Raw genomic sequence first — 23839 nt, forward strand, 5'->3', positions numbered from 1 at the left:
TTGCTGCTTCGGGATACGTCCCTTCTGCGCCGATGACACAGTAGGTGTGTCGGTTCGTCGTCGTAGATGACTGCAGGCAGAGCAGACTGACTCTTTACTGCTGAATGCCATTAAAAATATACAATAATTTATTTATATATATATATATATATATATATATATATATATATATATATATATACACACACACGGAAAAAATGTAGTAAATTTAAGTGCTGTAGCGCAACCAATTTGATGCAAACGCAACGACGAGGAAGATTCTATTCGCGAGCCTTGACTGAGATCCCACGCCCATTCCTAAGCAACGAGAACAACTTTGTCAGTTCTGCGTTTACAGAAGACTGTCGGCGATTAAGAACTGTTAATATCCTCATCTTCCAGCCGCTTCGTGTATTTGTGAGCCCACTGTCTCTCTTTAACATTCAGGTAACTGCAATCTCGCAACAGTGTCGGAGACGAGATGGTTTTGCAGGTCGCGGAGAGGTCAGAGGGTAAAGGCTATTCACCCAGCATCCTCGGTTGTAGAATACACAGCCATCTTGGATCTGCGGGGAGAAGAGAAATTAATGCGGTGAGTTTTTTTTTTCTCGTATTTATTTCCACAATATCCCGTTATGCCCACCGGGGAACCGGCGCAATACGATACCGACCCCCTTCTGATCAAGGCCTTGCCGGTTCGGGGGTGGATTCGGGTCGGTTGGCGGGGTCAATCCGAATGGGTTTCTTTTTCGCTTCTGTTTTTTTTTTTTTTTTTTTTCGGGGGGGGCTATATAAAAACCGAGACAGACGGGAGAGAGAACCGAGCGAAAGAGGCAGAGCAGGCCCAAGCCGCACAGCAAGCCCCTTCTTTATAATACACCACAATAAATACAAATACTGTCCATCCAGGGATAACCGAGAAAGAATCTACCAGGCCGACGGCAAAAAGAGCATCCTCATCACCAACGAGAGCTCGCCACGACACGGGGCTTCGTTCCGTCCACACAACAGCTCTGTGCTCGTCTCATATTTATAATCGCTCAAATCGCTTTGCTTGAGAGTTTGGATCTGTACCCCATCCTTCACCAGCCCCCTGTCTTTAGAAAGCACTGTGTTGTTAAGTTTGTGAAATAAGTATGTTTGAAATGCAAGTTGCTTTGGTTTTGAACTCTACAATCCCCCTGTTATTTTTTATATATGCATTTGATGCATTTATAAAATGTGATTTCACAGTGCCGGAAGCGGCCATTGAAAGTGCGAAGTTTTTATTTGTCTGTTTTTTTAAAGCATGACTTTAATGTTTCTATTGATTGTACTTGAGTGAGGTTGTCTTTAGTGTTCCTTGTAGCGCTAAAAGTACATGACTGTTTTGTTCGAATTCTGGTAGATTTGGTACTTGCCGGTCCACAACATGAAAAATGTGTTCTGTTTGAAGACCGTTGTTATATTACGGGTTGCTACTGTACAGTATCTCCAACTTTAGTTCGGTAGTAATACACAGTCGGGCCATGTTGGAATAAACATTCTCCCGTTACTTTAACTGTAGTCCCTGCTGATGCGCTAGGTCTGACTGCCTTCGATACAGTTGGTTTGGTTACAGTATGTGTTACTTTGACAGATACAGGTTTATATTTACAGTATTTGCATTGCCGCCTTTGCCGTTTGACTGGGCTAATGATAAAATCGGGCCTTGGCAAAAAAAAGTGTATAGTGACAACACAACTCTACGTAGGACTTGATAGAAAAAACACAATTTAAAATAAGATCACTTAAAGATACGAATAAAGTGTTATAATCCTTTGACAAGGCACGTGACTGAAAACCTCGGTGTGTTTGTGTGTGTGTTATTCTTTGTAATGATTGCAAAACCCTTGTGGTTATTACCCTCTCAGTTTAACCTGTGCAGACAGACCTAGAAAAGTACACTTGCACATAGTAACTGTAGATGAGAAAACAAACTTTTATAAAGCAGGGTGTGTGTCTTCTTTAGCTCAGGGTTTCCTGTCTCTCACCTGATTTTTAATACATCAGTCAAGTGCAGCAGTGAGACATCAATAATAAAATGCAACTACCTAACAGGGAGGTGTAACTAATGTGACTTCCTCATTTTCTTCTGTACAAGTGAATTTGCCAAGATGTTGGTCGTGATTTTCCTTTATCCTTCCAGCGCACCCCCCTTACAAATTGTATGTGTTATTAGTTCACTGTAATATATTCAAATGGCTTGCATGCATACATACATATACTAATTGCTTCATTTGCTTATTCTAGTTATTCTGCATATTGCTTCAATCTGCCATTTAAGATTTCTTTAAAACAGGTGATTCAAAATATACCATCCTGCTCCCACGTTGTTAAAGTTGGCCCATGGAGAAGTCAAATTGATGCTTTAGTTTCTGTAATGTGTGGCTTTGTTTCATCTCACACTTGTATGGTATCATCCCATGAACATTGCCAAAGTGGATTTTACACCACAGTTGATACCCACAATTTCCTAGTCAATGTAAATGTTGAATTCACTTTTCCCATACAATCCTATTTATTTAAGTACATGCCCTCACTACATTATGGTAGTCCAATGTAGCACACTGTAGTGAATACAATAAACTGCTTTTACCAGGTGGCAGCCCCCCTTTCAAAACCCCACTCTTGGCATGTGTTCATTATTGAGGAAGGGTGTTATTTTTAGACCATCCCTTTCCAGATGAACCCTGGTGTGAACACGGAACAGAGGTCTGAATGCGATGTCGATCTGCCAATTGAGACATGCCCCTTGCTAGCACATTTATGTCCCATCTTGTGGACCAAAATGCCATCCTGTCCTTAGCATAGCTTAAATAGGGAACTGTATAAAATCAATTGCTGCATTATAAAATGCTTCTGTGCCTAGAAATACTCGAATCATGTTCCAAAATGTGAAAAAATAAATAAAAGCATGCATGACTAGGGTCTAGGGATGTCATGATAGTAACTTTTTCATTATCGCGATATTAGTCCAGAAACTATATATTGAGTATCATGATATTACACGCCCAATTTATGAAGTAACTGCAAAGTTCTCCCCCATTTTTCTGGAAGAAAAAAGATCATCAGTGTTATGAGACTATCAAGAAACAAATGTGTTGCAGGTGGGAGCAATTGCATTATTCTTTTGAGTTGTTACTTACTAGTTCTACAATCTTAATGGTTTTATTCTTTACAGAGAAATGAGGGCAAACTTTGCACTCGCTTCAAAATGGGGCCCTTAGTGTTCTTAAGTGAATATCTATAAAAACAAACCTTTTATGGAAATCTGGCCTGCCTCAAAATAAAAGCAAGCAGTTCTAATATTAGGCGTACAAAAATAAGAAACAGAATCATCAATCTGGGTCTGTTTTAATTGTTTAAAAAATATACCTACAATTATTTTTATGTTTATGCTACTAAAATGCCCAAACTAATGTCTTATTCAGCTATTCACACTCAAACATCATTCTTACAGTAGCTACATAGGACTTAATACCCTTGAAAAATTCACATTTTCACTAACAATTTGGACACTTAAAAAGGTTTTATTTTAAAGTTATTGCATTTTTAAAAATAAAAATCTTTAAAAAAAAAAAAAAATGTATTAACCCCCCACAAATTAACTTAACAAATGATATCTAGACTCCTACAGTATTGCTTAGCTGTGCCATATCTGAATCTTTAAACATTATAGCAAAGTAAAGTATCCAGTATTTATAAAATCCTGGTCTTTTGTAGTAAAAATACATCTTTTTACTTCCATTGGAAGATGCAGTTTGCACTGTCTCCTTGTCGAGTGGGGAATGATGATCAGGGAGGTGGACAAACATGTTGGATGTATTTCCATTTTTCTGCAGCAATTTTTTTTCTTGCAGGTTCAGTACACTGGAAGACGTTCTCAATTAGCACGCCTTCAAAGCCAAAAAACGTCCACACTGATGTGTGTTTTTTTTTTTTTTTTTTTTTTTTTTTTTTTTTTTTTGCTGTGGTGAATAAGAGTCTCATTTAAATCTTGTTCTTTTGCACTGATTGCCAAAGCTACAGGCTGCCCTTGTTAATTATTATTTTTTTGCTATGTCGATTTTATTTATTTTGCAGCCCTTCTTTTGACGTTGCTTTTTCAGGTATGCTTTTCCGTGTGCATAGTGTTTCACATCTACGCTTCCACAATGTTCGAATCAACAAATATGCATTGATGAGTTTAGTAAACTATTGGTGAGGAAAAGTAAAATATTAACTGTGATGTCCAAACATTTTACATTTGATTCAAATTTTAGCTTAAAAGGAGTATTTTTTGTTTTTACAGCTGCCCCTGTAGTGTTTTTTAAATTATTATTTTTGTAATCGTCCCAGCAGTGGTGAGCTTCGGATAATTTAGTGAATTCAGTCTAGCGACTGAATTAAGAGCTAATTTTACAGATTTTTAAATGTATTTTTAGAACCAGTTTGATTTCCATTACATGAGTAGATGTTGAACTTCATGTTGATTTGAGCTCTGCTGTCACTAAGATAAGCACCAACTAAGACGTAGCTTTGTAGTAAACTAATGTGATCCATCTGCATCTCCATCTATTTGCATTGTTTTTTCCATCTGATGTAGATATCCTTCTGTCTGGTGTTGATTGCTGAAATGTAATGCTGGCTCCAGGGATCAGCTCATTTTGCCTCCGCAGCGCATCAGCACACAAAACTGCTGCGATGCTGGCTCCAGTGATCAACCCAGTGTGGTCTCCCCAGCGCATCAGCATGACAACCGTCTGGATTGAGCTAAGTAGGGTACATCTTTGGGGTCTTCAAGTGTTTCGTCGACTAGCCCACGACACCTCAAGAGGGCTCAACAGTGATTCTGGCGTCCCAGCATCACCCCCCCTGAGCTCATCCCAGCTTACTTACCTGTACGTCAGCGTTGCTTTCTTTCTATTGTGCGTGAGATCCCAATCCAGAATCTTTCTGTCTCAACCACAGACAGTTGCTGCTCCTTTCTGCTGCTTCAGATAAGTTCTTCACTGTGCAACACAACTCTTGGCCAATGAACCCGACGTCTCTGAGAAACCGGGTTGTAGAGTGTGCCACAAATCCTCGACAGCCCACCTCCACTGGGTCAACTCGGACTCTCCATCCTCGCTGTTCTGCTTCAGCAGCTAGTTGAGCATACCGAAGTTTCTTCCTCTCATACGCCTCATCCACAGCATCCTCCCATGGCACTGTTCACTCTACCAGATGAACAAGGTGTGCTGATCCAGACCACAAGACAATGTCTGGTCAAAGGTTAGTGGTGGCAATCTTTGGTGGAAAAATAAGCCGTTGACCAACATCTGCCAGCATCTTCCAGTTGTCCTGGGTGAGGCTTGGTTTTAACACCTTTTCTTGCTGGTTGCTCTCCTGGACGGAGGAATATTGTCTTGTGTGTAATGCTTTGATGGAACTGGTGGCAACTTATTGGTCAGGTTACGCGTTTCTTCCAATACTAAAGCCAAACATCGCAGCACCTGGTCATGGCGCCAAGTAAATCATCCTTGGCTAAGACCCACCTTACGTCCTGTCAAAATGTGCCTTAATGTTGCAGGTAATGAACACAAAGGACATGAGGGCTCCTCACCCACCCAGAGGTTTAGGTTCTGTAGTGATTGGAGAACATCATATGCTGATCTGATGAGGAAACTGATCCTGCTCTGTTCCATTGTCCATAGGTCTTGCCAGCCGATCTTGCATTGTTCCACACTCTCCCATCTCATCCATTCTCCCTGCTTGGCCTGGGAAACGGCCTTTACACACCTGATCCTCTCGTCCTGCTTTTGCACCTCATTGACTACCAGCTTCCTCTGTTGAGCTGGGGTTGCCTTGTGCCATGTGGGAGGAGCTGAACTGAGACCAAAACCTCCTTTTTCCATGCTGAACTTGCCCCATAATATCTCCGATTCGAAGGGCAGCCTTAGCATCTTCCACAGCTTTCTTTGCCGTCCATTTTCTTCCAGTTTAACACGTGCTTGCCTCCCTTGCGCATTTGTTATGTGAATCTACTAATGTCATTTCCAGTCGGACTTTGGTGCACTTAAACTCCTCAGTTAGAGCAGAGATTGGTAGCTGCAGTATTCCTTTACCATAAAGTCCCACTCTGCTGAGGCAGCGTGGAACTCCCAACCATTTCCTGACATGAACTGATTAAAGCTTCCAGCTTCTCAACTGTTGTCAAGGAAACCTTGTACACAATCAGTGACCACAGCAGTTTTGGCAGTAGACCAAACTGAAAGCACCAGAGTTTCAGATTGTCTGGTAAAGCACTGCTGTCTATGCTCTTTAACCCTTCCACTGCTTGTCTAACTTCTCCCACACGAACTGTCCTTTAGATCCCCGTCATACCATCTCCCTAGACTTTTCACTGGCTTCTCGGACGCTTTTGGTATTGCCTCACCATTAATGTAGAACCTTTTATCTACTACTTTGCCTTTAATTATAGAGATGCTCCTTGATTTAGTGGGCTTGAATCGCATTCGTGCCCATTCAATGTTATTGATTAATTTGCCCAATAACCGATTAGTGCAGTCATTGTACAGGTTGTAGTCATTGTTGTCATGTCATCCATGTATGCTCGAATTGGTAATAGTCGCATTCCAGAAGCCAAACGCTCTCTTCCCACTACCCATTTTGATGCCCTAATAATTGCTTCCATTGCCATGGAGAAATGGTACATCCTGCCATTATTCCAACTTCTAGGCATTGCCATGTAGTGCTGAATTCTGAAGTTGAAAAACTAAATTGCAAAATTCCAAAGTAGACTTTCACTAAATTTGTTATTGTCATCGGTATGCTGAAAAAAATCAATGCTGCCCAAAGAAGTTCATGTGGTACTGAACCATATGCATTAGCCAAATCCAGGAATGTCACATGGAGCTCCTTCCCCTCCTTTTTTTTGCTGATTTGAATTTGTTGCTAGAAAACGCTGATGTGTTCTAAGCATCCTGGGAAACCTAGAATGCCTGCTTTTTGTACTGAAGTGTCAATGAAGCAGTTCTTTAATAGGTAGGTTGACAAAATAATGCTGAAGGAAATCTTGCCTTCTACATTTAATAGGGAAATAGGACGAAACTGACCGATGCTTGTAGAATCCTGTTCTTTTGGTATAAAGACTCCACCTGCTCGGCGCCATGCTCTTGGTACAGCCTGTTTTTCCCATGTCACTTTCATCAATTTCCACAGGATACATAGAACTCTAGAAGCACTCTTGTACGCTCTGTATGGAACTCCATTAGGCCCTGGAGATGATGATGCCCTTGCTTTTTTCACAGCTTGCTCTACTTCTTTCCACTTAGGTGCACAGTCCTCCATTTGGTATTTGGGTGGATTGATAGGTGGGATGTCTGAAGGAATTGACATAGGCTCCTGCCTTTTTGAATCTGTGTGCGTTTCCTCCAAATATCTCTCCAACTCATTGATTTGTAGTGTGCCATTTTTCTCACTGGTGAATATCATCTTTACAAATTTGAATGGATCTTTATAAAAGTTAGTTCTTGCATGCTCTTTTTGTAGTGTTTACATAGGCACTCAGCTCTGCGCAATGTTGCAAGCTTATCTTTTATGACCCTTTGTAACAGATTGAGTCCCTCCTGACTTTGTTCTGCTTTTTTCCATTGCTTCCTCAACTGCCTCCTTTCTCTAACTAAGCTTTCAATCTCCTGCTGCCGTCTAGACTTTCCAGGAATAGTTTGTACTTTTTTCCTTCCTTTTTTTAATTCCAAACCTCTCGCTTCCATTTGCGTAGATAATCTCCCCAAATTTATCCAGCTTCTTTTCAACTGTTCCATTTAACCTTTCCAAAGTAAAACAGAGATCCGTGTTTACTGTGTCCCACGCAATTTTCTCACAAGTTCTTGAACATTTAACTCCAGGCTTGTGCCCGTTGAGGTTCTTTGCTCTTACGCTAGTTCGTCTGACTGGGTTCGCAAGGATTATTATCCTCATCACTAGTTGTCTCCATGCAAGTCCTCCTCACGTCTATGACAGGGGTGCTGATATCCTGCGAACTGTGGTTTGCTTCCTGTCGCTGGATTTCATTCAACTGACTTGACTCGCGTAGTAAGAAGTACTGAACAATGCGAGGCCCTTGGCCCTTGTCCCTTCTCCCTCAAGCATTTCATTCTCCCTTGATGAATCTTCAAACCCCTGACTGTCGCCTTGGTCCAGCTGCAGACATAAACCTGGAGTTCCATGTCTTTGCTAACTGCAGATCTTGAACTAGTCTTTTGTGAAGTACTCTCCATTCTCGTATCCGTTTACTTTCCTAAATTGTTAACCGTGTTATCCAACGTTGTCATCTTCCGCCCCCGCTCTCGCAGACTCGAGGGGTATTTTTCTCTTTAATTCCATGGATATTATACTTGCTTAATGACACGTTTTATCCAAACCTGTACATCGAAGCATGGGAATGTAAATCTATAGTACAAGTTAGAACACTGAATTATAAAATTCAACAGAGCACAACACATACTGTATCTGATAGAGTGGAGATACACTGCAGTCTACTTTAATCATTATACTGATGCCAGCCAAAGCCACGAAACAAACCTCTAATTCAAAAAAGAACTTTTTTAGTTCAATTTATTTAAACAGTTGATTTTTTTTTCTAATAAATAATGTGTAAATTACGTTAACTATTGTTTCTTTCCCTTATTACTAGTCACTGTGGCCCTAAATTCCTGGCAAACCATGCAAAAATGAAAATCATTAAATTATTTTTGTTTTGGAGGTATAGTTACACAGCGTGTGCTTTTTTATTAAGATGAAAGAGCTGACTTCACTGTGGAGGTGGCATCCCGTGCATACAGACTGGGATGCTGACAGTGTGTGTTTATATAACCTTTTTTATATTTTTATTTGGAGTCCAGGTTTGTTATAATGAAGGGCATTATAGCGAAGGTGCACTGTGTGTCATATATATATATATATATATATATATATATATATATATGATATATATATATGGAATATCTGACCATATTGAAGGAGGTTGGAACTGTCTTTGTTAATTTCTGACCTCTGAAACCGTGTTTTGGTTTCCCTGGGTTTGAACTGCCTATGTTTTATTTACACTCTCGATGTAATGTTTTCAGCAATTTATTGACCAGAGAAGACAAAAACACAGACCTTGCTTTAGTAAATGCTGTAAATACTGCTCTAGTACTATATGAAGAATAGCTACACTTAAAACAGCAGACCAGTATCTATTGTAGTAATATTTAACTTTTTTTTTTCAATAGGAGTATTGTTTCCATCCCTGTAGTGTAAGACACTGACAAAGTCTTTGTGTAAATCACTGGAGAAGTAAAGAACCATTTAGTGGACTATGCAGTGTGCTTTGGTCATTGTTATAACATAAAATTTTGTAGATCCCATTGGGTTTGCAACCGTCAGGAAACTTTGTATCAATCAGTTTAAAAACAAGGTTGTAGCTGTTGTAGAAATCTCATTGTACATGGATTAAAATCCATACTCTTACAATGCAGGCTACAGCTGTACAGTTGATTTTCACTCTACTGAGTGACAGATGCAATTACAAAGTTGTTTTTGGATGTGGTCTATGAACTCATGATCCAAGCTTTGTAGACGATAATTCAGGTTTGATTGGGTTGTAGATCAAATCGTTGGGTACATTAATCCAGCCTTGAGCACTTCATGTGACAGTGAGATGTGAAGGAAGACACAGTAGGCATGGAAACAGGCTTCTACTTAAATTAGCAAATCAACTTTTCCATTGATTTGATTGGTCTGCTACATTCTTCCATCATTGCATTGAAATCTACCATTCATAGGCACAGTTAATCTCTGGTCATATCCATGAAGGACTGCTGAATTTTACGAAGCTTTTGAGTTTTACTAAACCACTTTATAAAATGACAGGAAAAAGAAACACTCTCATAAAATAACAGGTGTTCTGACCTATGCAGATAGTCTCCATACCGGCACAGCTTTGGCTGATTCCCTTGAAACCAATGCACTTTCAGAGGGACTCCGTTTTATAAGCGCAGCAACACACTCTGTAATGTGCTCCAGTATCTGCAGGCTTGGGCTGTTTAGTGATATTTTGAATGCCCTGTGAGGTGCTACTGCTTTTTGGATTATACAAATTAACCTGTTCTATATCCCCTCGCTTAATATCACACCCAGTTAATTGAGTTTTCAAAAACCACTCTCCATGTACCATAGTTTCTTTGAGAAGTCATCTCACAAACTTGCTTATTGTCCCGTTTTGTGCAGCCTGTCGGATGCTGCGCGGCCGGTCTTAACGGGATACAGTTCAGTTACAAAACGCCACGTTTTTCTTCTTTAACATTCTTCTTGAGTCTTATACAAATGCACACAAAAAAAACCCCAGCGAGTGCAACGCCTAATTGATAGCTCTCACCAGTCGACAGTGCCTTTTTTTAGACGGACAGTGATACAAAACGTGTTTGTCCTGTAAAACTATATGTATTTGTTTAAATATAAAGAACCACTAAATGTATAGTATTATAACACTGCTCTTTAATTCACAGTTTAGTTTTTTTTCTCGCACTTGTAATGTGCTGTCAGGCAAACGTGAAACTTGTTTCATCTGTACCTACATCAGTTGTTTCTTACTAGATTTGGAAAGGAAACTATTTAATTGGAGCAAACTGGAACAAAATCTCAGTCGATCTGGTATGTTGTGTTCAATTATTCCATAGGTCACCTTTTTATCAAAACGTCCTATGTTTAATTATAGTCCAGGTTGAAGGTTAGCTGTAATACACACAAAACGGTGTAACCTAAAATTGAGCAGTTCTGATCTGTCTCCTTTGCTTCAGTGTGGAGTTGCTGCCTTTTAAACATCCCAGAGTCTTCTTGTTAGGGCTGTTATAAGCCTTCATATAGCAATTGATTAATTGGGCACACACTAAATGGAATCGTTCGAGTAAATATTGATGACTGTACCGCCCACATATTTTTTTGCTCTTTCCCTTCCCCTAATGTGATTTATTTTGATATCATTGCAGTTAAGTAAAAGCTTGTGCACAACAATGAGAGGGCGAGGGGTAATTACACCATGGTAGCGTCAGGAGAAGAAAAAAACGACAACGTTTGCAACAAGCCTAAAGCAAGTTTAACATACTACGGGGGTTTTACTAAAATATTAATTCCAAGCAGATTACACTACTTTGGAATGTAATCTTATATAAACTAGACAAGAGTTTAGGAAACCGTCTTTTAATTAAAGTAACAGCTACAGCATCACTCATTGCATCTTGTTAATACTGTACCACCTAACCTTCACTATCTGTGAAACACAATTCAGAAATCCCTGCCTAAAACATCATCATACAAATAGATTTACTTACCACATGCATACATCACTTGTTGTTTTTATTTTGTTTGTTTGTTTTTTTAAGGTTATTGAATATTGTTAAATATTAATTATATAACAGTTAATTTAAAAACTCCAAAGAAGCGCTCTCACTACTTGTCTGGCAGAAATAATTGTAACAGAAATATTGTAACTAGCAAGGATGGGCGTTTGGTGTGTTGATACACTTGAATAATGTTATTAACTGTGTGTGTTACAAAAATGTAACTATTGAATTGATTATCCTGTATTTATATCGATGTATATAATGAGGAATGGAATCCATCGAAAAACTGATTTTTGATTTCATTGTAACAGCCCTACTCCTTGTTACAGTAGAGAGCTGGGATCACTTGTGTGGTTTTTTAGACCAGATGTTCATTATATTCTGAAATAACTAGTGTAAAGCTTTTTCAGTAAGGTGTGTTATCTTCAATAGGTCTGATTTGAGAATTATTTGATGTCTAAATTACATTTTAGTAAGCCTGAGGTGATGCAGCAATTTATCGATGCATTGTATCGTTTGACAACATCGATAGTCAAGCCTGTGCATCGTTTTTGTGTAAAGGGTTTAAGCAAAGGAAAGCTTTTATTTTTTATTTAATTTGGAATTGGCAATTATCTTTTGCATTAATTGCAGAGCTTCTCTGCTCCCCTCGGTCTGACTCTCTGAATCTGCATGGGATTGAGCTCACCACCTCCTCCTTGTCCCGCCCCCTGTGAGTGTTTACTGATGGGATTGGATCTGTGCAGGAGTCAAGAACTGTGTAGAGTTAGAAATACTGTATCGACTGAGCTACACTGCCTTCCTATGTTTGACAATTATTTTCTAAAGTAAGATGGCAAGAAAGAAAAAAAGTAATGTTTGGGATACTAATTTGCGTGACTGTTTAGATGTAGAGGTCATGCTAACCTTTAAAAATGTGCATTTGTAAAAAGCATGCCATCTCAAAATCTGCATTTTCAGCTGTAACATCTGCGTTTTTACATATTGCATCAACATAGTTATTTTCCGGTATAACTTTTTCAGATTAATGAAGTTAACATGCAAAACAGTACACTATATATATTTCTACTAGCATTATTTATATTAAGTCAAGCTTACCATGAAACGTTTTCTTTTGAAAGTCCCCTGTTCACGATGTAAAAATCAGTGTTGTAGAACCAGTGACTCTGCGGGTAGCTGTCAACATCAGAATTATTTACAGCTCTGCTGTTTAAAGGTTCTTTACATTTTCCTTTTAGCACCCAAGTCCAAAATGATTTGCGCTCTTTCCAAACCAAAGTCTTAATAATTCTCAGGATCTTCCATTGAAATTGTCATGTTTTAGATGATCCTCGCGTAAACGAGAGTGTTTGCTGGTCTGCACTCTGTTCTGATACTCGGCTAAAACCCTGTTGTGCTGGTACACAGGATACAGGTATCATAATTGTAATCGCTGCAAGTTTTGCTAAAGTAGGAGTGCTGTCGGAATAGTTCTCAATCAAAACCCTGCAGACCTCATCCATGGTCTTAAAACCATGTTTTTTTGAGCATGTGTTTTTTGTGTGTGTGTGTGTGTGTGTGTGTGTATATATATATATATATATATATATATATATATATATATGATGATATATATACGCAGGGAGCAGTGGAACTATTTACACATTGTGTAAAACTACTTCATAATGTAAACAAAATGATTGGATTGGGATGAAAAGGGAAATGTTGTCTTTTACATCTGCGTTTTAGAAATGCACTGCTGTTATTTTGTGTTTTGTTAAAATGTCGTGTGTAATAATGCAGAATTCTTCGTAAACTTGACCTCTGGAGATGGAAATGAATACATGCAGATTTTGTTTGAACTACCCCCTCGCAAGTTAAAAATTAAGAAAAACAATCAAGATCGTTCTAAATGTTATATCTTTGGTCGGAAGTGTGAAGCATCCCGGCAGCGTCAGTCCCCAGGTAATTAGTGTGCTGGGAAGATTGTAAGCAAGTGCCAGTCATCGCTTAATTAAAACAAAATGTGGACACTATCATGTTCCTAAACACAATTCACATATAAGGAATGGACAGCACTGTTGTTACTAAACTGCTGTGGACAGTGATCCCTCTTTTAAAATGTGTTTTTTTTCCTCAAGATTGTTACTCTGACTTGTTATGGATTTAAACCACTTTTTTTAATTTTGCTTTGACTTCCAACTGGTACAAATCCACACGAATAAGGGGGAAAAAAAGTAATATGTTTAATTACTGTATACACATAAATTGATGCAATTAATTTAATATGCATAGTAGTTTTTAAAGCGTTACTTGCAATGTTACACAGTAATCCACAGCTCCATATGCACTACATGTATTATTTTTTTTTTACTCTTGCATAACGTTGATTTAAATCTGCTTTTCTGGAGAACAATATATAGATAGTGAAAAATTAGGCATCACCCCAGCCTTACATTTTACTGTCGCCAGCTGCCTGTAGAAACTTCAGTCATTATGTGCATTCTGAAGCTATAGGCAGACTAGTATAGACAGAGGTTGTTCAGCAGACAGCCCAAGAATGATTTGACATGCATTTAGTAGAGATACACCCCACCACTTATGTTTGAGTCTTGTAATAACAGACTGTTTCTCAGTACTGTGCGGAATGGAGCAGATATAAACCCTACAGTACAAGGGTTTTAGGAACTTTTAACAGGCTATTCATTATATTGGAGTGGTGGCGAGAGAAACACTGTTAATGAATTGCTGCAAAAAGTACAATTGGCAGAATCTACTATTTAGCTGTGCTTCATTAGAGAAGGCACAGATTGCTTGGTTACTGTCAGAGTAATTATCTCCCAGATTTCCTTTTGTCTACATTGCCCTCACAAGCTGACCCCACAGCGGAATACACCCTGATTGCATGATGATCAAGACTAGGATGAAACCAGCATTAACACTGGTCTCCTTGTGTTTTAATTCTTATTTGTTTATGCTTTCGTAATGCATCCTATGGATGGTGTTTACATGGCTATTCAAGGCTCTGTGTTTGCAGCATTAGAATGAAGTACATTCTAAGTTTGAAATATCTTCAAATGAATAACAAGCAATCATTAGGCTGGATTAGAGTCTGAAGCGTGACAGAATTGGGACCCAGTTCTACCCGCTGAGCTAAGATGTAAATGCCTGTTTGTGTGATTACAGCATTTAAATCTTCTGATGAAATCGTTGCCATAACCTCTTTTTATATAATATAACATGTACTGTAAGTTTTATACCACCCTCTTGGCCAGGTTTATCTTATAAAGAGATTTTACTGTCAACTGGACTTCCTTGTGTTTTAAACCAATCTGTTGCAAGTTAGCCTCGTTGAATCTACCATATTACTTCAGTCTGGCGCTGCAGCGATTTTTAAATTGATCAAAATGACTGCGGCCCTTAAATGAGGGAGACGATTGTACGAGGGCGGCCTTTATTAATAATGCTATGCTTTACAAACGCTGCAATATTTTATTAGATGATTTAAGGCATTTTAGAAGTGGGCGTGAGAGATGTGTTATTGGCATGCACTAGCAAATTTGTCTGTTTGGAAGCTGGTGGCGTACTAATTCAGGAAATTATTAATGTTAAACAAAAATAAGTGTGCTGACCTATCTGTAATCAGATATATCCTCACTGTAGTGTTTGTGACTGGGGTGATGCTAATTGCTTTGGATACATACTTTCAATTACTAGTTGGCCTGGCCATTCCCAAGCCAGTAGGGGTACATATAGGACCACACATCTTGACTGGAGTGTACTTTACGTTTGTAAACACTGCCTAACCAAAGGCATTCGTTAATAGAATAGCCTGGTTGGGTGTCCAGTATTTGTCAGCACAGTAATTGCTCCAGTATAGGGTTAGATGAGGTAGAATTCAAAGCAATGCACACATTGGTTTGTAAGTGCTGTCATTATGTATATGATCCATTTATACTTGTAACCCCCCCCCCCCCCCCTACATTTGACATCATTAAATAGTTTCTCTTTTGACGAAAGCCATAAAACAAGCTTTCAGGTGATTTGTCATCCCCACAAGAAGCTTCAGACACTGTCTCACCTTGTGGGAGTGCATGAGTAACACTCTTTGTTTGCATGCATACACACAGCACCAACCTTTTAAAATATTTAAACATTTTTGTGCTTTTGTTTGGTGGCTGCAATCCCCCCCTCCCCCCAGTAATGCATTATTTCGATAGACTCGGCATTTTATTAACTTTCTGACAGTGATCTGAAATGAAAAAGGCTACCCAGATGTTTTCTTGCTCTCTCTTTCTGTAGACATTGTTATTTTTGTCGCACAAGACTTATAGGAGAGAACAATGGTAGGATATTATTTTAAAACTGCCAACAAGTGAAATGCAGACACAAAAAAAGAAACTATAGAGAAGGTTGTAATTAAAGGCGTTAAATATGATATCATCATTATAATTGTTTCATTAGTCAGACCTATGTTTTTAATACATTTTCCCTAGTAGTTTCTTTAACCAAATCTGTACACTATCAGTGATTGACATCTCAACAGGTTTTTCTATGCAGTAGTGTGTGTGTGTGTTTGAAGTGTTATTGGTGGTGCACTCTCCAGTATTGAGATCTGCCCTGTTCAGAACACGTCTCAATTCTCAGTGGCTTCTCAAGCTTGCTCTGCAGTCCTTTCCATGTGACAGTTTGCACAGTGTATGTGTTTTCTTATCCATGCAGCTGCCTCAATGGAATCTCCTTGATCTGAACCCTTGCCTGGGTTCAATCCTTGTGTGTTGATCCTGCAGGTATTAATGGCGAGTGATGAATGATACACTAGCTGAGTATTCCTCTTAACAGATGTGTGTTATAGGCCAATGTGGAAGAGCAGCACTGGCTCTGTCCATGTCAATATTAAACTCATTATTATAACCTCATTTCTGCAGCGTTGCCGACATATGTCTTGGACTTAGTTTCCTAATTATTGGTGGAATAATTTCTATTCATGAAAAAATCAGATGGGAAGCAATTGGATATACTGTGTATGGTGTAAAAAAACTGCATAGTACTACATTTAGAAATCCTCAAATAAATATTAAGTCTCTACACTACATGGCATACAGTAAAGGAGCATAGTCAGCATCATATTTCCAGTAAATCTCACCTAATGTATTCCCATCACTTGGCAGATCTCACATTGCCCTGAGTGAAAGATAGCAACACTGCTTTTGCTGTGACTGACATGTAATACACTGCTTTCCTTCATAGGGGGGACCAACATTGCCTTTTCATATTTAATATTTAAAAATGTGAAGAAATGATTCTGTACATTTGGATTAGCTGGAATTGTTTTTATACATATTACAGTAGGGAGCAAAAAGAAAAAAAAGCCTATTGAAGAGAAGCACACTCCTGTGCATGGAATGGGTGGTATTAATTTCAGCCCCTCTTATGCATCCCTTGCATGCTATCTTTGTAAACGATATCTTCTGGTGTAAGTACAAAGAAGGTCATTTTGACAGAATGATTACATATTAGGTCAAGTTTACTGTTGACTCTTTTAATGGCACTGTGAATTTTTTAAATGTTGAGGGTTCTCGTTTTCTGAGATACATACAGCACATTGTGCTTGCTAAAAATAGATTATTTTCAGCTAAGTGTTTGAAGTCCTTGAAGTTTCTGTGGCAATTCAGTGCAAGGATTTAGTAATATCATTTTCTTATTACCGGTATTGTATAAGTAAAAAAAGAACGTGGTCTGCATGAATATACAGTACTGTACATTTTGTCAGTTGGGTGTTTATTGTTTTTTAAAGATGTTCGATCAGTCCTGCTGACAGATTTAGGTCACAATGCACAGTTTCAGTTTTAGGAGTGCCCTTTCTCATTTGTCATTTAAGCAGGTCGTATTAGTGTGAGGTGCTGAGGGCTGGCCTTTTTACCAGTACTGACTGGAGAGTAGTCCTGCTCTGTATTTAAATGGTAACCCAATATGGGTTCAGTTACAGTAATATTGTCTTTAGTTACAATTATGCTAAAAAATAACAAACTACTACACACGCTAACATGTTTACAACCAACTACACACATTAACATGTTTACTACTCACTAGTGTTCTGTGATACCTCATTTTAGGGAGTATCGATATGATACCATGCACAGAGTCATGCTATTCAATACTATCCCAATACTTTGGATCTTATTCAAAGGGCAGGGCAAATGTCTTTACTTCAGCACAGTGAACCGAACAGAGAAGTAATAGCAGGCAAAGGAAGCCCATCGTCACTCCAGGATTGTAGGGGAGTGAGTGAAATGGGGAAATTTCCTGACAGCTAAATTTTTTCCACATGTTTAAGGGGGAGGTCGACACCCTGCTGTAACCTTCTCACTGCTTTCGATTGCCTCTTGTGACTGTACACGGATGAAAATAAGACTCCTATTGCATAGCAACTTCACCCAATCCACCACAGTGTATTGGTAACAAGCTCAGTGTGTCTTTTTAAACCTAGTAAAACCAGGAATGGATTCAACTGCTTTGCAGTGCGAGTCTTATTTCTATCCCTTACTGTACTGTTTACCTCCATTTAATCTTTTAAACTTCATATTACATGTGCTTGGATGCAGATAAACTACTATTTAGCTTCTCTGCAGGAAGTGGAGTCAGTTCAGTGGAACACTGATCATAAGGATATCGAAACAAGTGAATGTGTAATAATTAGATGTGCTCTGGAGACTTGCAGATAATAGTGAGATTTGTTTAAGACAAGGGCATTTCGCTAAGTTTGAGTGACCCGGGCCCATGTTGTCCACCAGTAATCTAGCAGGTGAGTATGCTTCAGTTGCTGCTGTAGCATGCTACTATTGTCTTCTCATTTGTTTGTAAGTGTGTTTGGCTTACAGTATGCAATCTGTACTGTATCTAGGAAGCATGAGCTGTTGAGCACATGTTTATGTATGCATCACTTTCGAATGCTGCATATGTCTAGACTAGAGAACTCCTGGTCCAGTTGGGATGAAACCTAGGACATCCTTTGGCACCGTGTAGTGTTAGTATCAGAATATAGGTGTAAATGGAGGCTTCTGGCAGTATGTCGCACTTACCAAATGATGAAACTTGAAAAGGACATTCTTTAAGTTATTGAGAGTATCAGAATCTAGGGGTAAATGGAGGTATATTTCTGTATGTTGCAGTGAATGTAGGTCATAGTGATCTCTTGTTTTCATGTTACAGATGCCCTTTAATGTCTTGTATATTTGACACATGTATGGACAGGCACCTCCGTCTATTCTAATATATTGTATATATTTTGCTAGTACTATTGATCGTGGTTGAGTATTTACTCTTCTGGATGATATAGAAGCGATTCTGTCATTTCAGCAGTGTACACAGTGTGAATTCTAGATCACTCAATTCCCAGTCATCTTAGCAAACAGATTTTAATTATTGTATGCAGTGCTGTAGTAGCTTGCCTTCTGTGGCAAATTCAGATAGTATAAGACTGCCAAAATCTGCTGAAGAATTGATTGTTACAAAGCACCTTTATTGGTATCCTGTGGTTTGATGGCTGCATTTACAAACTGAGGTCTCTGTCAAGTGAATGAAATAAATGTCCTATACAGGATAACCAAAAGCTTTTTATATATATATATATATATATATATATATATATATATATATATATATATATATATATATATATATATATATATATATATATATAAATAATATGGGTATTTTAATTACTCTATCCTGATTGGTCAAAATAGGTTACATGGGGGTGTTTATTACAGCATATCACCACGGGTTGGCACTTTTTTCAAAAACGGGCAAATCACTGGCAGATATCCATACACTAGAATTAAAAACAAAAACGACAGACATATTGGAATTTTATTGCAATAAATATGACCAAGATTTATGTAAATGTTGAACTTTTGAAGTGTACATGAGATATTGAATGAATCTGAATCGGACACCATGATTAATTAAAGCAGTGAAAAAAAACAAAAGTAACTATTCAAATAAATTCAAAACTCGCCATTCTGATCGCTCTGTTCCTTCTCCCTGAACTACGGCGTTTCCCTGTCCCATTTTGAAAATAAGTAGTTTAAAAAATATCTCTTAAACTTTCAGCGTTTCACAAAAGATTTGGGTCCCTCTTAAAAGAGACTTTGGGGTTACAAGATGTTTTGTTGCCGTTGCTCCCGCTGTCCGTTCTTCGGTCTGCCTGCCTGCTGCCACTGGACCCACCCCCTGCGCAGCTGTATGATCTGATGCTGAACATTTATGAATTCATCTCGACAGTTCCTGCCATACCTTTTAAATGTGTCCAGGTATGATGGTATCATGTCTTCTGCTGTGCCCTGCATTGTTTTAAATTGTTTCTTAACACTGGCCCAGTAGTTCTCCATGTTACCAAGCTGTAAATTGCAAAGTCAGTTTGATAAGTAACCTGGTGTTCCATGCAAATAACGACTTTCTAGCACAAATCTTCGCCTCATGACTTATCCACACGCCCCGGGTGTGTTTTGTATTACAGTATATCCCACACCCTGTCGTGCCTTAGTGTGTGTGTGTGTGTGTGTGTGTGTGTGTGTGTGTGTGTGTGTGTGTGTGTGTGTGTGTGTGTGTGTGTATATATATATATATATATATATATATATATATATAATATATTACACACACAATGCTACAATGACAGAGCAATAGACTCAAAACAAAACCTAAGCTGTTAACTCTGTCACATGAGAGTCTTAACTTCAGGCGATCGTAGTTCCGGCTAGGAGTGCTGCATACACATGCTAAGTATGTCTTTGGAAAGCCCCGAATCTTTAGGTGTCTTTTATGGTGCCTGAGTAATATGTGCTTAACCTTCAGTGAGCTGGCGCCCCAAAATGAATGGGCCTGAGTTTTAAGAGTTAAAGCAAAAGTCACCGCTTGCAAAACACCTAGATAGATTTAATATCATCCATTTTTTTCAAAACTGTTTACTTACTGCAGTGTACTGTATTCTATAATGCTTAAAATATCCAGCACTACTTTTATTTATTTATTTTAACCAGATTGTTGTAGCGTTTCAGGCATTCTAAATTGGTTGGAAAATACAGCAGCTTTTTTGTCTTAAAATATCTCTGCGGGATTTTCCCGCACTGGAAGTTGCAGATATGCGGGAGCAACTTGGAAAATGCGCAATTTCCATGATCCTGCGTTGATTTCAATGGAAGTGTTGTCTTATTTAGGTTTTGACTGCATTATGAATCTATGTTTGATGTTGGACAGGATATTTTTGGATTAAAGTCTGTTCAGCTTTTTCAAATCCAAGCAGGCCATGTACAGGTAGGACTGTATGGACTGTATTGGTGTGCTAATCTGTGTAGATCGACTACAAGAGGGGCGTACTCTTGAGTTGGTTATGTCACGCTTCAGGGTGACTAGCTAAAAAATGAATGGCCTTAACAGTGTGCAGGGTGGTGTTGATGCCCACCCCTGGTCTTTTGAATCTGATGTAAAATATTAAAGGATTTCTTAATTTGCGGCAAAAGGGAGAACTTTTTTCGAGGCTTGGGCTGTAGCTCAAATACTGCCTCTCCCTTGTTTCATCACATGTTTTAATAAACTGAAGCATGAGATGGACAGTAATAAAAATAACAATTTCATTGTGCTTGTGAGCACAGATAGGTGCTGTTTAACTCCAGCAGAATACAGTAACCCCAGTTCCATGCAACAGTTGTGACAGAGACCAAATGTGAGCCAGTGTTGTGTAAAAATAGTGTTTTTAATACTGTAAATAGCAGAACCAACTCACTGCAAAAAACAAACAGTAACTTGTAAGAGCTGTCTTTGTTGCATGATGTCAGATCAGGACTTCACTAACACTGAGCATGGGAGCTGCAGCATGCTAGTGCCCATGTTACAACCGTACACAATCACAGGTGCCATCAACAATTCCAGGCAACACTTACAAAATATTTTAAATCTAAACATGCTGAGTTCATCGCAGTCATCAGCTGCATAGATTAACAAGCCAGCGGGTACAGACATTAAGTTACTCTTTTAGTATCACTTTAGTGTCTTAGCAAGTTGTTGTATTTTAAGCAGTTGAATATGATAGTATTAGCAACCAACTTGCTCCTGAAGTGACACCCACCAGCAATTGGATTTAAATATATTTATTTTAAAGAATAAACAGGAAACAAAAGCAAAGCAGACCGTGAAGCTTATTTGACCAAAAGTGCTTTACCAGTGTTATTGCAAACACTCGCACAAACAAATGAGTCAATTATGTGGTTTTTATGTTTCATGCTTCATTTACTGTATCGTATTGTAAAGACCCTGCAGATATCCAGCACTAGTTTCAGGGCATATTTGATTTAAATGCAGTAATCTGCCACATATCTGCCTTAGCCGTTTATCCGCCATGATCAACCTCTTCACCAATGTTAGTTTATTATTGAACAGAGAACATTAGTTCAGAGATTGTAGATCCCCACCAGAGTTTTTGTACACTGTGTTGTATGTGATCCGTGCGCTGCCATTGCTGGTAGTGTCAAGTGAGCTGTTCAGTGTGTTTTGATATGTAAATAAATCTTGTTCGCCTGCAGGGCGTATCAGCTTCAACCTCCATCTCGATCTCCTTCCTGTCGCTTAGCAGCGAATACACGCACCCACACGGCAGATGGCTACCCTCTCACAAGCATTAATACCCTGTATCTTTCTAAACAAGGGATTTAGGGGAGCTCTCTAATAAAAGCTGAATCTCCAAACAGTAATTGTGTGAAATATAGTACTGTGTATAATGGCATTTTAAAACGGGATTAATTTATCTGACTTTTTTACATATTCCCCCTTACCCTGGTCCTCTCTTGGAATTCATAGAGTATAACATGCCAATTTTCATTTTCAAAATTAAGGATTACCACCTCACTTATTCTAAGTTGAAAACTTCAAATTGGCAAAATAACTGTCAAGCTTTGTGCTAGTTTCAAAAAGTACTTCACAAAAACGAAAACATTTTGTACTTCAAAGCTTTTCTAACTCTAAGGGGACCATACAAAAAAACATGTTTATACACAACTGCGTTTTTACCTTTTTCGTTTCGAATGAACAACACTGAGAAATCGTATATGCACGATTTGAGAGACGTGACGGGTGCACTATTCACAAAGTCTGTGAGACTAAACCCTCCCACACATGTGAAGAAGTTTTTGAAGTAGCAGCGAGTAGTTGTTTCTTGATGTGAACTAGATGCAAAGAAATGCAGAGTCCTTTTCTTCAGATTTGGTTTCTTTAGTTTGGTTTATTCAGTTTATGCAGGGAATCATTTTCCCATTACAGAGCAAGCAGATTTTGGGAAAAAAAGAAAACTAAGCAAAACAGTACATAGCACACTTTTTCATATGCGAACTGCACGGAGCAAAACTTAAGTTCAAAACAGAACAAAAGAATATAATGCATACTGTAGGTTTGATCCTCGACAAGTCTCCACTACTAGTCTGAATGAGAGAGAAAGTGAGCTGAGCGCTCCTTGATTAAATAGCCATTGACACTGCCTAAGATGGTGTTATCTTGGTGTGGCCTTTTTTTCTTTTGTGCTTAACCTATGTTATCTCTTGAGCGCATCGGTTCCTCCAGCAACGTGTTTATTCCAGCAGTCAGGCGGTTATTGTCAGTGCAAATAAATACAATCTTGCAATCTCGCATTTACCAGTTACTGTACCTCCTCTGATCTCCTTTAAAACGAACAGTGTGTACAAACCTGGAAACGTGTATCTTGTATAGCATTAAAACTTCTTTCCATGTTATCCAACAACATGTCCTACAATTGTGGAAGCAATTGGTCACTCATAGCCTGCCGGGCACTGTGCCACTGATATGTACTAGAATATGTACGGTACAAAATAGGACAGCCTGCAGCAATCCAATAGCAATTGTTTAGCTCTGAAAAGAATTGTAGAAAATAAGATCGAGTTTGCCAAAATAGCTCCTTGGATCTCCTAAATGTTGTAGCTATCAGAAGTTGCTCAGATCAAAGCACGATCCGCAATATAATGGACTTTAGTTTGCTGACTTCCTGGATTCTAGACTGAACAACATGGGTAACTCCTATTGGCTAATTTAAATGTCAGTCATGCACAATTTAAGTGACGTGACCGATACACCATTCACATATGTCTAGAGATTAAACCCTCCCACACGCAAGACATTTTTTTAAATGATTGGTTACTCGCAGTCTGCGGGAAAGTGTGTACATCCCCTAGAACTGAAGGGATTAAAGTAAATGACATATCTTCTAGATTATATTGTATACCAAATAAATGGACATAAACAGTACAAATAGTAGTAGTCTTAATCTGTCAAATTGCAATGTCTGAATGTCCTGCTGCAATATGCTGGAGCCATTACTTATTGCAGGTATGTATGTATGTGATGTGGCTGTTTTGATCAGGTTTTATACTGTGATCTGTTCTGCTCATAAACCTGGAATGGACTTAACTGGTATGCAGTGGGAACATTGGTAACAATCAACACAT

The 23839-nt window shown here is 38.6% G+C and overlaps 1 protein-coding gene across 5 annotated transcripts in view; it reads left to right on the forward strand.

Moving 5' to 3' along the window:
• Positions 1-202: 202 nt before the first annotated feature.
• The window catches only part of LOC121318025 (CCR4-NOT transcription complex subunit 2), a 43092-nt gene continuing 19455 nt past the window's right edge, over positions 203-23839 (forward strand). For all 5 annotated transcript variants that reach the window (XM_041254218.1, XM_041254219.1, XM_041254220.1 and 2 more), the window contains exon 1: positions 203-571. In XM_041254218.1, the coding sequence (XP_041110152.1) occupies positions 461-571 (111 nt within the window). In that variant the 5' untranslated portion in view covers positions 203-460. The remainder of the gene's footprint in view (positions 572-23839) is intronic.

This window comes from Polyodon spathula, chromosome 7 (genome assembly GCF_017654505.1).
Source record: "Polyodon spathula isolate WHYD16114869_AA chromosome 7, ASM1765450v1, whole genome shotgun sequence".
In the NCBI taxonomy this organism is placed as follows: domain Eukaryota; kingdom Metazoa; phylum Chordata; class Actinopteri; order Acipenseriformes; family Polyodontidae; genus Polyodon; species Polyodon spathula.